Source organism: Pteropus alecto, unplaced genomic scaffold (genome assembly GCF_000325575.1).
Source record: "Pteropus alecto unplaced genomic scaffold, ASM32557v1 scaffold134, whole genome shotgun sequence".
In the NCBI taxonomy this organism is placed as follows: domain Eukaryota; kingdom Metazoa; phylum Chordata; class Mammalia; order Chiroptera; family Pteropodidae; genus Pteropus; species Pteropus alecto.
The window spans coordinates 55,005-71,011 of NW_006436283.1; the positions used below are offsets into that span (position 1 = coordinate 55,005).

Consider the following 16,007-nt stretch of genomic DNA (forward strand, 5'->3'; position numbering starts at 1 on the left):
AGGAACAGGAGCTGTGCAGCCGTGAGCCTCCGTTCAGGGTCCTGGAACTGTCCGCAAGACGCTGGATTTTAAAAATCAAGCCAGGACACAGTTTATATAATGCAGCCCTAATTCTGAGAAACCCCAAACAAACTCCTGTGTACGTAAGTAAAGGAATGGTCTGCAGCAGGGGTCCCGGCCCCTGGGCGTGGATGGTTCTGGTCTGTGGCCCATGAGGAACCGGGCTGCACAGCAGGCGGTGAGCGGCGGGCGAGCGAAGCTTCATCCGCTCCCCAGCTTCACCGCCTCCGCTCCGCCTCAGCCGTCAGGCGTTAGGTTCTCATGGGAGCACCGGTCCCTGGTGCCAACGAGGTTGGGGACTGCTGGCCACAGAAGTCTGGGTTAATCCTCCTGGGGTGGGGACATGGAGCACTTTCAAGGTCACTTTGTAAGTAGAACAGTCACTTTGTGATTATAAAAAATAAGCCCCTCAAAATCTGTTCTTCAAAGTGGATGGCGGAGGGTTCCCACACGCCCTAACTCAGGGCAGGCACAGCCACACGTCCTGGAGACTCAGCATTGTCATTGGTGAAGATTCACACCCACCTGCACATACCTTACATGCCTGCACACACCCACGCACGCCCGCACACGCCTGTGCATGCCTGCGCACGGCCCTCATGCCAGGGCTAGGCTTCAGCGTCCTGTAGGGTGGGAGAGGACCCTCTTGAGGACCCACACTCGTTCCTCCCAATGCCTTTGAGTCTTGGGGCTGGGCCCAGGGGAGGCTCTGCACCGTGCTGCACACCCCCTCAGGCTCAGGCCCGCGGCCTCTCCCTGAACTCCCATCAAACCCCCAGCTCTGTGGCACCCGCAGCTCCCCCACTGGGCCAGACTTGGGGGTCTTAAGCTGCTGCGGGGCTGCCGCCACTTCAACGTCTGGCCGCACACTTTTCAATAAGAAGGACATTAACCTCGCGACACACACTCCACCCTCACAGAGAGCTTGCTGCCTGCGGGGCCGCGAGTGGACAGGCCATGCTGCGGGGGTCCAAGGCCCCTGGCCGGCTTTGACCCTCCTCCGAGAGACTGGTCCTCCGGGACTCAGGGTGGACCCCTGGCCCTCTGGTCCCCAAGCTCCCAGCACAGCGTCTCCAGCTTCCTGTCTCGCCCTGGGAAGTTCTGGAGATGACGGCGGTGAAGGCTGCACACCCTGTGTGCCCTTCGTGCCGCTGAACTGTGCACTTAACAGTGGTCAGGACGGTAAAGCTCATGTGTGCGTATTTTACCACAATAAGAGATGTGTAACGTATGTGTAACCCTGTGTATGCACACGCGCACACACTCATACACACACGAACACACGGCTTCAGCTACTCTGGCGTATTCACCGGTGGTTGGCGGGCCAGCTCTGGGAGGTGACTTGCCACTCGCCCGTGGCTTCCCGGTCCCCAGAAGGGGCGGCAGCTCTCTCACAGCGGAGCAGAGGTTAAAGCACGCGCCGCCCTCCCAGCTGGGCTGCGTGCCACACAATGGGGTCATTCAGCCGCTCTGCCTGCTCCGCTCCCTCCCCGTGAGCCCGCCTGCCCCCCTGCCTCCTGCCACCCCCCCACCCCCCACTCCCGCTGCCGTGGGGGGCCGTGTCACACCCTCCCCACCTCCCCGCTCCCACGCTTCCTCTGGCCCTCCGCCACACACGCCTACTTCCCCGGAGTCTTGATTTGGGGGACAGTGGGAGCTAGCCTAAAGGGGGAGACACTTTCCCGGCCGTGGCCCTCTGCTGTCGCCTCGGGTCTCCGCACTGGTGGCATCCACGGGGTTCGTCGCGCGTATTCCCCAAACGCATCGCCATCTTTCCACAAGGCGCATGCTTGGTGTGTCACCGCGCCTCGGTGCCAGGACCCCGGACTGTCTTCCTGCATTCCTGGGACGTGACACCACCTCGCTGCAGCCTGCTGTGCTCGGCCAGATGTGTGTGGAGCTGGACAGACACTGCAGGCAGAGCCAGAGGCTGGCGGGGCAAGGGGTCCGCCTGAATCCACCAGCAGGAGCTCGTGTTAGGACCCAGCCCCCTGGGCATTGTCTCTAGAGCCCTGGATGACCGCCCAGCCTCCTGCTCTGCAGAAGGGAGGCCTCACTAGGTCTGAGGTCGGTCCTTCCTGCCAGCCAGGCTCAGCCAGTGGTTTCCTGGGGCTCGTGAGGTGCAGCAGAGGGTAAAACCCTCAAGGCCCGGGCTGCAGGTGACTGCACCTCCTGTGAGCATCTACTCCGCTCCATGAGCCTCATCCCTTGGCTGCTGCACACGCACGCACACATTCTCACACTCACACTCATGCTCACTCACCCACACCACTGACACGGGCACACACTCATGCTCACACCCACCCACTCACACACACTCATGGTCACTCATCCACACCCACTCACACATGCTCACACACACACACTCACACACATACACACTCATGCACACACATACACCCACTCACATGTGCACACACTCATGCTCACTCACCCACACCCACTCACACATGCACATACTCATGCTCACACATACACACTCACACAGACTCATACTCACCCACACCCACGGTCACACGTGCACACACTCGTGGTCACACACACTCTTGCTCACCCACAAACACACACACACGCACACATACATACCCAGACACACTCCCGTGTGCACACTCATGCTCACAGGCATACGTTCACACACACATTCACACTCATGCACACTCATGCACACTCCTCCCCCGTGCCACACCCCGGTCAGGCTCCCTCCCGCCGGTCCCCATGGGTCTCAGTGCCCTGGGCCTCACCAACTATGGCCACAGGAAGCAGCGGCGAGAAGGGCCCGGGGACGGGGCAGTGCCAGGCCGCAGCGGCCGCCTGCCCAGGAGCCTGTCCCGGTTCTCGTGGAGGTGGCACCGACAGCCCAGCCAGCCGGTTCCCACCATGCGGGCCTGGACTGCGCCGTTCAACAGTTATTGAGATGGACGCCTCTGTGTCAGCTATAGCTCCAATGATGGGCTCCCCAGCCCCAGCGGTGGGACGACCGGCCTTCTCCCGGGCCCCTCATGTGGCCAGACTCAGCCCTGTCTTCCCCAGGAGGGCACAGCCAGGAGCACAGCCAGGGAGCGGGTCTGAGAGTCGAGCCCCGCAGCCCCGGCGAGATGCGCAGCTGTGCTGTGCCAGGTGCGCCCTGCAGCCAGCTTTCCATCCGGCACCCAGGGAGCAGAGCCAGGAAGGGCAAGGCCTTACACAGCCGTCTCCCTCTGTGGACAAGGACACAGAACTCCTGAGGACACTAGAAGTGACCTAGTAGGACCAAAGTCACAGGGACCATGGATGGGTGAGCCAAGACCCACTCCATCCCCATGATTCCCCAGCATTCCTCAGCCTTGCACGTACACGCACACCCACGGATAAACATACAGAACATGCATGCAACTGCACACACAGACCTCCATACAGCAATTTCTGTTTATGGAGGCCTGTTCATTCCTAAAGCGTTGGCACAGGGTGGCACAGCCAGGACCAAGGCCTGTGCTGCAGACTCAGATCTGGAGCCTCCCCCTGCTCTGTCTAGCTGGAGGCCCAGGGTCAGGTCAAGATGAGTGCATGTGTGCACCCACATGTACACATGTGAGCACTGTGTGTGCATGCGTGAGCATGTGCGGTATATATCTGTGTGCGCATGTGCGAGCATGCATGCATGTGTCTGCATGCATGGTGTGGGCATGCATACATGTGTGAACATGTGGGCACACACATGCACATGTGTGATCATGTATGTGTTGTGTGCAAGTGTGTGTGAACATGGTGGCATATGTCGTATCTGTGTTAGCATGTATGTGTGTGTTGTGCATGTGTGCGCATGTGTGAGTACTGTGTGTGCATGTGTGTTGTGTAGCTGTGTGTGCATGTGCGAGCGTTATATGTGTGTATGTATGCATGGTATGGGCATGTATACATGTGCAGGCACGTGGGCATGCTCATGTACATGCGTGAACATTGTGCATGTGTTTTGTGTGTGCGCATGTGAGCATGTGTGTGCATATGCATGGTGGTGCATGTGTGCGTGTGTGCGCATGTGTGCATGCACATGTACATGTGTGAGCGCTGTGTGCATGTGTGCGTCTGTGTGTGCATGGTGTGGGCATGTATACATGCGAGCATGTGTATATGCGTGCATGCATGTGTCCATGTGTGTGTGTTGTTTGCGTGCATATCTGTATATGTGTACCTATTCATACATCTGTGTGTGCATTTGTAGCTGTGTGCATATGTACACTGTGCATGTGTGTATGCATTCTGTGTACATGCCCTTATGTGCATATGTATGTGTGTGCATGCATATCTGTGAGCACATGTGCATGCATTCGTACGTTTCCATGCGTGGGCTTGTGTGCATGTAAGCACATGTGCATGTGTCTGAGCACTTACCTGTGTGCGTGTGTTTGCACGTGCATGTCTGTCCTTGCTCCCACCTCCTCGTTTCACCCACTCCCCTGTGACGTGAGTGACGAGCTGCCTCTGCTGCTGCCTTATCTGTGTGGCCGTGGGCACTGACCACACCGGCTGCATGTGCTTCTGACGATCGAATCAGACTTTCCCAGCCTGTTTGGAGATGAAGGTCCCAATTCACAGCATGAGGAGACCCACCCCCTCGTGAAAATTAGAAAGTTGCTCGCTTATTTACAACCGAGAAGCTGGGCATCTCAAAGCCTGGCTTCGTGAGCAGAAATGGCCAGTGGGGAAAAAGCGAACCTTAGCTCAGCCCTCTGGCCTCTGACTTTCCTCGTCTTGGGGAAGTCTGAGCAGCACAAGGAGCAGGAGAGGCTGCCATCCAGGGCCAGATGGGGATGGGCGGGAAGTCCCAGGTGCTGGCCCTTCCTGTTAAGAGTCTCAAGCCAGCCTGTGTCCTGGTCCAGCATGGGCCCCCGGGGCAGGGCCAGTGGAGCCCAGGCAGAGACCACCCTTTGTGTGTGGCCTGCAGACAGGAGAGGGTGACGGGGAGAAGGCTCAGGCCGCTTTAGCTCATGCGGGACCCAGAGCAGCCACCTGAGGGGAAGGGGCCTGAGCACCGGGTAGAGACGGAGCCACCCAAGGGTGTTGCTGAGGGCGACTCAGGACAGGTGAGCCAGGAAATAGGAGGCACAGTGAACCGAAAGGCAGCAGGTTCCAATGCGGCCTCGTCAGCCAAGGGGGAGGAACGCCTGAGAGGAAAGGCACATGGGGTGCAAGCCAAGGAGGGACCACACCTGCTCTGCGGTCCCCACCTGCGGCGATGAGGTCAGGCTCCTAGCCGAGGTTCCGACGAAAGTCACCAGCATGTTGTCTGAGGGTGCACGCAGGCACATGCACAGCCTCGGGGGAATCCACCAGCGCCAGCGCCAACCAGGGGCCCCACCAAGCCCCCTTGACCCTGGGTGAGAAGGTACCTGGGTATGTTCATCTCCTGCAGCTGCTCAAATTCCCACAAACTCACTGTGCTCAGAACAGCTCGTTTGTTGCACACAGTTCTGAGGTCGCGCCTGACCCGAGTCACTGGCCAGAACGAAGGTGTCCTGGACCCATTCCTCCTGAGGACCGGGGAGACCTGTCCCCAGCTTTCCAACTTCCCTCAGTCTGTGGCCCGACGTCATCTTCATGGCCACAGCTCAGGCTGAGTCCTTCGCACACTTCTCCCTCTCCTGCCTCCCTCTCCAGGTGATCAGAATACTCTCCGCATCTGATGGGCGGCTTTCATCCCCACGTTTGTCACACGAGGTGATAATATTCACCTGTTCCAGGGGGCAGGATGGGGACATCTCTGGGGCCCATCATCCTGCCATCCACAGCGGGTACAGGCAGGCCATGACCAGGTGACAGACAAGATATGGACCACATCCACGGAAACGTGGCCCGCCCGGGCAGGAGTTACAGAAAGGCCTAGTCACATGGCCAAGTGACAGGGAACCACAGCTGACGCTGGCTGAGAGTCACTTGGTGACTTGTCCCTTCCCTGGCCCGCCCACCCCATCCCCCAGGCCTCCCAGATACTAGCCGAAACCCCCTCATCCAGGCCTGGCTCAGACTGCACCCCACCCCCCCACTCTGCAGCACCACCTCACACCAGGGTGGTCCAGGGCTGGAGCTGGGGGACACCCCCAGGGAGAGGGGGACTCTAGGCCCCCAATTCTTGCCCAGCAAAGAAACTGAGGGCCCAGGGCTGACAGGGCGTGTTGGGCCAGCCAGCCTGGCCTGGGGTGTCCGCTAGGGGCCCTTGCCACCAGAGCCCCAGATGGGGACACCCACCTGGTCTGAGGTTCCCCTGGGTCCCAGCTGAACACGTGGGTGGGTGTGGATGCTGGCCAGATCCAAGATGAGCACATGGCCCCCACACCTGTGGTCTCTCCCACCTTGGCTCCTCCAGGCCTGTGCCTGATGCAAGATACAAGGCCCAGGGTATGACAGGAGGCCTTGGATGGGGCACAGGTGGTCAGGATAGGTAGAGTGGGCACCCCTGAGCATGGGGGCCCTAAGCCGCTGGGGCATCCAGGCCAGCGGGAGGAGAGGGCCAGTGCCAGGGCCCCTGCCCGCATGCTCTCTGGGGAGCGCAGAGGAAGGAAGAGCCCAGGCTGCCCAGCACAGGACAGTGGTCAGTAAGTGGGGGCTGCCCGCAAGTGCCGCAGACTGCGGGAGCTCAGAGTGCTGCTCCTGATCACGGCTCGCTGGCAGGTCCAAGCCTGGGCTCTCTCCCCCAGCGCGGTCGCGCAAACTGGCAAGAACAGGGTCTCCGAGCCCTGAGGCCAGGGCACTCCAGGTCCGCCAGGTGGGCCTGTTTCTGGGGCTGGCCGGGGCCTTGGCTGACCTGCGTAGCGTCCGGGCCTGGGGCGAGCTGGGGAAACGCACAGGAGCTGAGGTCTCACTCCCCACAGCCCGGCAGTGAAGGGAAACTTCCTGGGGGGCATGGGGGTGTGCAGGCTGGCAGGAGAAGGGGCCAGGGCAGTGGGCCAGAACCTGGGGGTTCCTACGTGCCTCCCTTTAACCTCTAGACGGACCACAGCTCCGCCCCACGGTGACACAAGCCACGGGGAGCCGGAAGTACTCAGAGACCTTCCAGGGGCCTCGCCTGGTCCCTCTGGGCTCCACAGCATGGGGCCTCCCCTAGGACAGACGCAGGCCGGCAGGAGTTCTGCTGGGTGTGCAGTGGCCCAAGACGCCCACATGAGGCTCTGAGCAGCAGGTAGTGGCCTCTCTAGCCCTCCCGACACGGAGTGGCCCCGCCCCGCTGGGATGCTGCTCAGCTCACAGGCCAGGGGAACAGGTTGCTGCGCACCCTCCACTTGGCCTAGACCCTCTTTGTCAAACCCGCCCTCTCCTCCAGCCCCGCCCTATCTGGCAAGCTCTGTTCTCCAGGTAGACTCCCACTGTGAAGCCTGCAGCCCAGGCCAGGGCTGCCCAGACACTTGGCCTCACGTGGAGTGACCCCGCTGTCCAGCCCTGACGTCAGCACGTGGTCGCCAGGTCTCATCAGAGCCCCTCACCCCTGCACTGAGCTGGGGAGGAACTCAGCCGAAACTGAAACCCGACATTCTGGTTCTGCAGCCTGCTCAGCGACAGCCAGCAGGGTGGAGCCAGCAGAGCCTCAGAGCTGGAGCCAGGTGCAGGCCTGCCCTCCCCACGGAGAGCGCACCATCACCAGCCAGCTGCTTTAGGTCATTGTCCTGCTGCTTGTTGTGACCTGTAGGAGCCCTCAGACCTGAGCCAGCACACACCTGAGCCCAGGCACTTTCGGCGACACACATCCGAGCCAGTGCATACCTGTGTTGGCTCACACTCGAGCCAGCACACACCTGAGCGAGTGCACACCTGTTGGCTCACACCTGTGCCAGAGCACACCTGTGTCAGTTCACACCTGAGTTGACGCACACCTGTTATTTCACACGAGTTGGCCACAGCACCTGCCTGTGACCACATGGTACGCCCAAGTCTTCTATCCAGCTGCTGTGATGCTCACTGGACAGTGTGGGCCTCTCCCAGGTCGCCCTTGGGAGAAATCACCTGATTCATAGGTGACAAAGGCTCAGGTCTGATTATGTGACACCCCAGTGTCCCAAGTTTGTATCTATTCCGAACCTGTGGATGTGAGCATATCTGGAAACAAAGTCGAGGGCATTAGGGTGGCCCTTATCCAGGGACCAGCGTCCTCATGAGAGAGGAATTTGGACACAGGACACACAGAGAGGACAGGGTCTTGTGACACTGACAGTGGAGCCTGGAGAAAGGCACCTACAGGCCAGGGGACACCGAGGACGGCCAGCGGCCACCAGAAGCTGGAAGAGGCAGGAAGTGCCCTCCCTGACGCCTGGGCAGGAGCGTGGCCAGCGACCCCTGGACTCCGGCTCCACGGTGTGAGAGGACACATGACCTGTTGGAGGCCCTGGTTTGGGTCATGTTATGGCAGGCACAGGACACTAACCCATCCTCGAGGACGTGGGGTCACTGAACAGCCCTGGGTGTCCAGAGATTTGCTGTGGGCTCAGACACAGGGAAGTGGGGTCAAGGGCAGGGCCTGGGGTAGCAGGGTAGCTGGGGTGGCCGTGCAGCGTTCCCGGGGTGCGGGGTGACGTCGCACTCAGAGCTGGCCCCGTGTGGGCTCCCTCTGGTGTGCACCGGCCCCAGCCCAGCTCGTGCACACCGGCCGGGCCGTGGACACCGTGCTGCTGGTCCAGCAGGCGCTGGTTTTTCCTTCTGCAGGGAGACGGCCTGCACCCCCGAGCATGGCTGGCAAAGCACATTCTTTAAAAAGCGAAAACAAAACGAGAAAAACCGAAGTGTTGGGCTCCATAAATCTCCATCGTAAGCAGCATCTTTGGGTGGTTCTCGAGCTGTGCGCAAAGCCTGGCGTGGGCATCCACCACGGACCCCAGCACGTCACCCTGCGCGCCAGCCCAGCCAGTGGCCTCGACGCTTCAGAAGACAGCACGAGGGGCCACACGAAAGTGTTTCAAGACGCGAGAGTTTGTTTCCTGTGGGCATTTCTTTTTAAAAAATATATAATAACTTAGTTTGCATTTTACAGCATTTCCGACCAGTCGGTCAGGGACCTCGTGCGAGCGACGAGGCCTGAGTGCCGGAGTCCGCCGTGTGGGCCCCGCGGTCACTCCACGCCCATCTCGCAGGGGTTCAGGCCCCGCCCCTCGGCGTCCCTGTACACCCTTCTGAAGTCCTCGAAGCGTGGGGCGCAGCCAAGCCGGGCCTCCCCGAAGTGCATGTGGCCGGCGAAGAGGAACTCGCCAGGCCCCGGCCTCGCGCCGCACTCCAGCAGTGTGGTGACGCGGCCGCGCCAGCCGCCGCCCTCGCCCGCGGGGGCCGGCCGGAAGACCCTGTTCTTCTGCCGGTACAGCCGGCTCACGCGCAGGTGGATGGCTGACTCCTGCCGCTCGGGTTCGTGGGTGACGTTCTGGATGGTGCCTCGGACAACTGCAGAGGGAAGGAGACAGGGTTGGCGAGGTCCGCAGGGTGCCCACTGAGTGGATGGCACGTGTCCGTGCTGGCAGCGGGCGGGGGTGGAAGGGAGCCGACCCTGACTCTGCATCCAGAGATTGTCACTGAAGGGCACAGGGCGCCCAGGAGGCAGCCTCACCCGTGGGCAGACACGGGAGAAACACAACACACCCGGCATCGGCTCTTCAAGACAGGACGAGGAAAGTAACCACAAGCAACGCCCCGGGTCTGTGTCAGGATGGGACACACTCGAAGCTCAGAGGTGGCCGCGGGGTCGGGGCAGGGCGGGGCCGGGTGGGGCCAGGACGCAGAAGGCCAGGGGGCGGCCTGCATGTCCTCCAAGAAACTGTCCTTGGGCGGGGGCTTTCAGCCGGCCAACTCCCTGGCAGCAACCCTGCTGAGGGCGTCCACCTTTCATACCAGAGCTTGTGCCAACGTCACGGTGGGCGGCTGGGTCCCAGGCCCGCGAGAGGCCTGGCGAGGGCCGGGCTCTGGGGTGACCTCAGTGCAAACTGGGAAATGCCCAGGGATCACCTTGAACAGGACCCCAACCCTCACCCTTTCCTTGGGCTGGAGCCCCTCGAGGTGCGCACCCCGGGACAGGGTGGGAGGGGTACTAAGCCCCGTGCTGTCCGCAGCCCCCACCCTCGAGAGTTTAGCGCCAGCACATTCTCCCGGCCCCAGGGGACCCCTCCGTGGCGGAACCACGAGCACTCACCGAAGTCGCTGGTGCAGACGGCCAGGAGCACCTCGGTGTCACTGCAAGGGCGGCAGGGGGCTGCAGGGAGACAGCCGGGGCGTCAGGCAGGGCTGTGCCGTGGGGCCTCCAGGCGCCCTCTGCCCCTCGGGGGGAGACGGAGCAGGGAGCGCCAGGCCGCTGGGCAACACGCGCCGGGCGTGCGCTGCGACTCGGCCTTAGGGCCGGCTCTGCACTGTCCCTGTTCCACTGGTTCTCGGCGCCTGGCACCAGCGCAGGCCAGCCCGAGCTGAGGAGCCACGTCCCTTACACCGGCCGGCCCAGGCACCCTCTCAACCGCTTCCACATCCACACCCCAAAGTGCAGGGCCACCCACTCGCCCATCGCCTGCTCCCCAGGCCCCCACTGTCTCCACTCTGGAGAGGGCTGAGGCTCCAGCTGGGGAGGCCAGTGAGGCCACACGCTTCGGGCTTTGGTGACCTGAGACACACAGCCGCCTACTGCCGCCTGGGCCCTCGTGAGACCCCTGGGGCAGTGGGAGCCCCGCCCCAGACCGCTGGGCCCTGGACGGCTAATGTCCCTAAACACCTCTGGAGGCCTCTGCAGTCAGCCCAGCTCACGGAAGCCCAGGGGACGCCCAACCTGGGGCCGGCTTCCCAGCCACCCACACAGGGGTTGTGGGGGACAGAAACGGGGGCACTGTGGGCCATCAGGGTGGACTGAGTGTCCAGACCCCTGAGCTGTCATCCGGCCCCAGACTAGGTGGGTGCGGCATCGCTGTACAGCCGCCCGGCTCCGACCACGTCACCGGAGGAGGAGTGACCTGCCCATCCAGCTCCAGGTCCTCGGCCTCCGCCCACCTGCCTTTGTTTGCACGGGTGGACCCCCCGCCTTGGGGCCGCTCTTAGAGGGTGGCTAACAGGGGTCCCCCATCCTTCTCGTCACTGGGGACCAGCTACCCATGGCAGCCTGATGGAGGCCACCGCACAGTGGACTCGGGACCAAGGGGCACACAGTACCGCGGGCATCGGAGCGGTCATGTTCCACTTAGAGATGGCATTTTATTCTGGCCTGTGTGCAAGGGGCGCGAGGCAGAGGCCTGACCCCCATCCTGTGGGACTCCAGTTGCGTGGGGTCACAGGCCCAGGGTCCCTCTGCAGGAGGGGGTGGCCTCAGCAGCTCAGTGACCACAGCCCACCTTCGGGCTCCCCCACAGAGCAGCCCCGGGGCCCTGGGGGGCCAGGCGTGCAGGTGCCAAGTGCAGGGGGGGTGGGAGGTGAGGTCTGCAAGAACTCCCCAGATGTGCCTCAGGCTCCAGGCTGTCTGAGACAGGCCAGGGGACAGCCCGCAAATGCCCAGGCCACACACCATGGCGGGGGCCCAGGCTTGGGCGTAACTGACCCAGCCTAGAACTGTGCCCCGTGTCCCGTGTCCTGGGTCCTGGTCTGGCTAGGAGAGAGGTGGCCCGGGGAGCTGGTCAGCAGCCTGCAGACCCTCCCGCCAGAAGCCTCAGTGAGCTGACCCGTCCGCGGCTGAGCTAACGAGGCATCCCCAGAGGTCCTTGCTCACAGTCCGAGGGTGCCGCATGGAAAATCCAGCTTGTGGTGCCCGGAGAAGCAGTCTGGAAGCAATTATTCATCGGAATCGGACCCGTAACGGCTGTGGAATGCGCTGGCTGCGGACACACGAGCCTCCCTTCCTCACGGGGAAGGCGGGGAGGGGGCGGCCAGTGAGCTGGTTGGAATTCTGGCCTGAGTTTCTGGGGGAGGGGAGGGCCAGGGTGTGGACGTCCCAGGAAGATGACTCTGGAACGTGCATAAAAGGAACCAAAGGAAGGAGAAAATGACAGGTCAGGGAGCCGGGCCAGGGGCCACCACAGGGATGCAGGTGAGGGCACAGGTGCAGGCAGGGGGCAGGGGAAGCCAGCCTGACGGCCCTCGGCACAGGAGGGCTTCACAGGTGGCTGGACGCTGCTGTCCGAGGACAGCTCGCTGGGCGTGCACACGGTCCGGAGGGAACGCTGTGTGTGAGGACACTGGCCGGGGGTGGCTGGTGACAGGAGGGAGATGCAGAGTTTTAACAGGGAGCAGAGGGAAGGGGGCAGCAAGGCTGGACGCAGCCAGTGTCAGCTGAGACGGAGCCAGAGCTACGGTCAGGGTTCTCCCACTGTCAGAACACCGCCGCACGCGCCCCAGACTCCGGGCCCCGGACGACCTGCGGGCGGGTGACCCCGGCCTCCCCGCTGCCCTCCCTCCCTCCTCCTGGTGTGGAAGCCGGCGGGGGCCACACCCTTCCACCCCAAGGTCCGGAGACGGGTGAGACGACAAACGGCGACGCGGTAATTACAGTGGCCAGAGAAGCCGCCGTGCGGGACAAACCCTGGAAAAATAAGGTTCTCCTTGTCTGTCTCCAGTGGGTTTCTTTTTACTTCTGGACTTGGCTACTGACCCCCATGGCCACCGAGGCCACCCCAGACTGAGGTGCCCTGGGGGCTCCTCGGCAGGGACTCTGTCCCCTCCGGGCCCCACCCGTCAAACAGCAGGCTTTAAAGGGGACAGGGAGATGAAGCCACCAGCACCTGTGGGACCCTGGCCGCCCGCCACCACGGGTGCCCACACACCTGCAACGGGGGGACACCCCTGCATTCGCAGCCAGGACGGGCCCGTCCCTCTGCCCTCGCCCCCAAACCGTGGATGTCATCGGTGGCCGTCACCAGGCCTGCTCATGTGGCAGCTGTCACTGGCATCACGCAGAGCGGGGACGTGGCTGAGGGGAGCCCCTGCTACTCGCCCCCGAGTGGTGAAAAGACAGAGTGGGACCCACGCCACCTGGGCTGCCCAGCGAACCAAGGGGTGCCCCTGTACCCCAGCAGCAGACAGCAACCCCACACTCCTTGCTGGCCATCCCCACGGCCCCCAGCCCTCTGGGCAGTGGTGCCCGTCTCTGAATGTGCCAGGACCCCAGGCAGGACAGTGCCCCTGACAGGTGGCAGGTTCCGGCACAGACCTCGGCACACGTCCCAGGCGTGGCCTCGTCGGCTGTATCTGCTCCCTCATCCCTGTCCTGCCAGGTCTCTTGAAGAGGTGCCCATGTCATTCAGGTGCCAAGGGGCCCACGGAGGAGTCGGGGGAGGCGGGTCCCCTCCATCTGCTGTGTGGCAGCCAAACCCAACAACCCTGGGCTGGCATCACCTCCCGCCCCCTGGAGGAGGAGGCGTGTCCGCCCCCAACAGGCAGGCTCACTGCTGCCCGGGCCAGGGCATCTTCCCCTCGAAGTCCTGGTGTCAGCTCACTGGGCTTCTGGCAGCGGCAGCCAGAGCCAGGACAAGACAGAGCCATCTGAGAGCCCTCGGCCCCGGGCCTCGCTGCTGCAGGTGGCCAGGCTGACATGACACATAGTACACCCATTCCTTCGGCATTAAGGGCTTAGGGGCTCCGCCCTGATGGAGGGGAATGCGGGAGGGACGCACGGCCCCAGGACAGGATGTGGGTGCCCTGCTCATTCCCGGTTCTCCGGAAGCTCAGGCACTCCTGAGTCCCCGTCTTGGCCCTAACAGTCACTGTGTGTCTGTGTGGCTCCAGACCCCAGCCACTGGTCACATGGGTGCTCGCACCACCTGCTGAGGCCCTAGATTTAGCAGACACCCCAGGGTTGGGAGGGTGTGTGTGAGGTGACAAGGGACCCCCTGACACTTCCCTCACAAAAGTCTTGGCCAGCCCAGACGCTCAACGCACAGCCGTGGCCACTCAGCCAGTGGGGGTCCCAGGAGGTGCATGGGGAGGGGCGGAGGGAGCACAGGCGGTGATCGGATGACCCGCCCCCATCACGGGGGCCTGCAACCCCACAAGAGCCCAGGGCAGCTCAACCACCAACCCCACAGACCTGGAAACGTGGGCTTGGGGGCTGAGGGGCACTAGGCCTGCCCCCAGGGAGGATAGAACCCGAGCACTGGGCCCGGCTCCAAGCCAGCCAGCTTGTGAGTGACACTGTGGACTGTCCACCAGAAAGTCCAGCCTCTGCAGGGGAGTGTAAGGTGTGCAGTGGGAGAGCTGACGCCCACACCTGTGAGAACCTCAGGGCGCGGGTGGGCCAGCGGCCTGAGGTCTGAGCCCCATCTACACGCTAATCAGTAAAAGGACGGTTCGCAAGTTCCTAACACCTGCTCCAGCCAGCGCGTGGCGTCTGTGGCTGGGCTTCCCATACCCTGTTTTCACCTCAGGCTCACCTCCAGGGCCCAGAGGGGTCCCCCACCCGCTCTCCCACCCATGCTCCCCACTGGTGATCAAGATAAAGGGTAGTTGTGGTAAATTCTACTGGGTCCTGAGCGTCACGGCAGCTTCCAGTGCCACCTGGCTGAGCGGTCCCACCTGGGCAGTCAGCACCTGAGGGTGGGGCCACATCCCTGCGGTCCTATGCTGAGCTCTCTACCAGACCAGTTTAGTTTGAGAGAGATTTAAAGTTTTGAAAACCGATCTAAGCCAAGAACACAAAACAATAAAACATGGGTTCATGGTCAGGAGGAAACTCTACATTTCAAACCCTACCAGGTCCGGCTTTCCCCAATCAAGTCTGCTATTCATGAACTTGTGGAGATGGTACTATTTTCAAGGATGGCCCACCCCTGAAAGCAGGTGTTGGCACCTGGGCACTGCTGACAAGTGGGGCCAGGTCATGACTGTGTAGGGACCCTGTGCTGACAGGGTGCTCTCCATGTCGGGGACCTATGCATCATGGGGCATTAACATCCCTGCCTCCCACCATTGTCCTGGTCAGTCACCTGCGGAACAATTTTCTTAGACGCTGCCCCCGGAACACCCCAAGCTCACGCAGCCCCTGGAAAGCACCCTGGTCCCAGCTAGAGAGAGCACCGTGGGCCCGCTGGCCCTGCCCCATACATTCAGGCGGTGCAATGTCGTCTGCGCCTCGGAGTGAGGGCAGAGCCTGGCCTGGGTGTCCCTCAAGGTGCTGACTCAAGGCACAGGGGCCGAGACCCACCCTGAGCGAGGGCTCCTGGGGCCACCGGCTCCTGCCCGGTCTCTGCTCACGTGCTTTCCCGGCACCGACCCGCATGCTCACAGGGCCCTGCAGAGCTGCCTGCTTCCCCAAAGACAACGAAAAGAAAATCCAAGGCCAACTCGCCAGCTTCACTCGCTCGCACCTCCGTGGCCAAAAGGTCCTCCAGAACCCCGGTTCCCAGGTCATCAGAGCCCCTGCGACATAGGTGCTGGCCCCAGGGGCCGACCACCTGGGGCCTGCTCCGGGCATCCTGCTGGGTTCTCCCTCCACTCCGCACCGGGGTGGCAGGTCCCCCCTACCAACAGCTACTCACAACATGCCTCCAGAACGCAACACCCGCCCCACGCTTCACCCCTGGACGCGGATCAGCCTCCGTCCCCCCTAAACCTGATGTTCCAGGGGAGGAGCCGGTGCCAGGAACACCTCTGCCAAGGGGGTGGTGGAGGGGAGGCTGGGGCGCTCTGAACCGTAACAGTACCCACTTCAGATCACGTCACGACCGGTTCACGGGAGATGGGCTCATGGGAGCAAGGACCACGACCTGTCCGGCTCTGCCCTGACCCGCAGCCACTAACGGGACAGCCGTCACCCTCTGCAAACACACTTCTCGGAGACAAACATGCGTGGCAAAGTCTCAAATGCGCACAGAACAGAGGGGACGCCACGCGTCTGACACGGCGACACCACGGGTCCCGCTCCGCCAGACCCACCGGGTCCGAGGCACACACCGGAGGGGCGTCTGCAGAGGCTGTGCTGCGGGGCGGGGATCAGTCCGGCAAAAGAGGCCGGAGGCTCCGGGCGCCCACTCACCCGACGG

At 62.5% G+C, this 16,007-nt stretch overlaps 1 protein-coding gene across 1 annotated transcript in view; it reads right to left on the reverse strand.

Annotated features, from left to right (window-relative positions):
• Nucleotides 1-8,991: 8,991 nt before the first annotated feature.
• Nucleotides 8,992-16,007, reverse strand: part of METRNL (meteorin like, glial cell differentiation regulator) — an 8,866-nt gene continuing 1,850 nt past the window's right edge. Inside the window, exons 3-5 of the mRNA XM_025047092.1 lie at nt 11,744-12,299; nt 10,196-10,255; nt 8,992-9,453 (exon numbers count right to left, since the gene is read on the reverse strand). Coding sequence (XP_024902860.1) covers nt 9,131-9,453; nt 10,196-10,255; nt 11,744-12,299 — 939 coding nt within the window. The 3' untranslated portion in view covers nt 8,992-9,130. The remainder of the gene's footprint in view (nt 9,454-10,195; nt 10,256-11,743; nt 12,300-16,007) is intronic.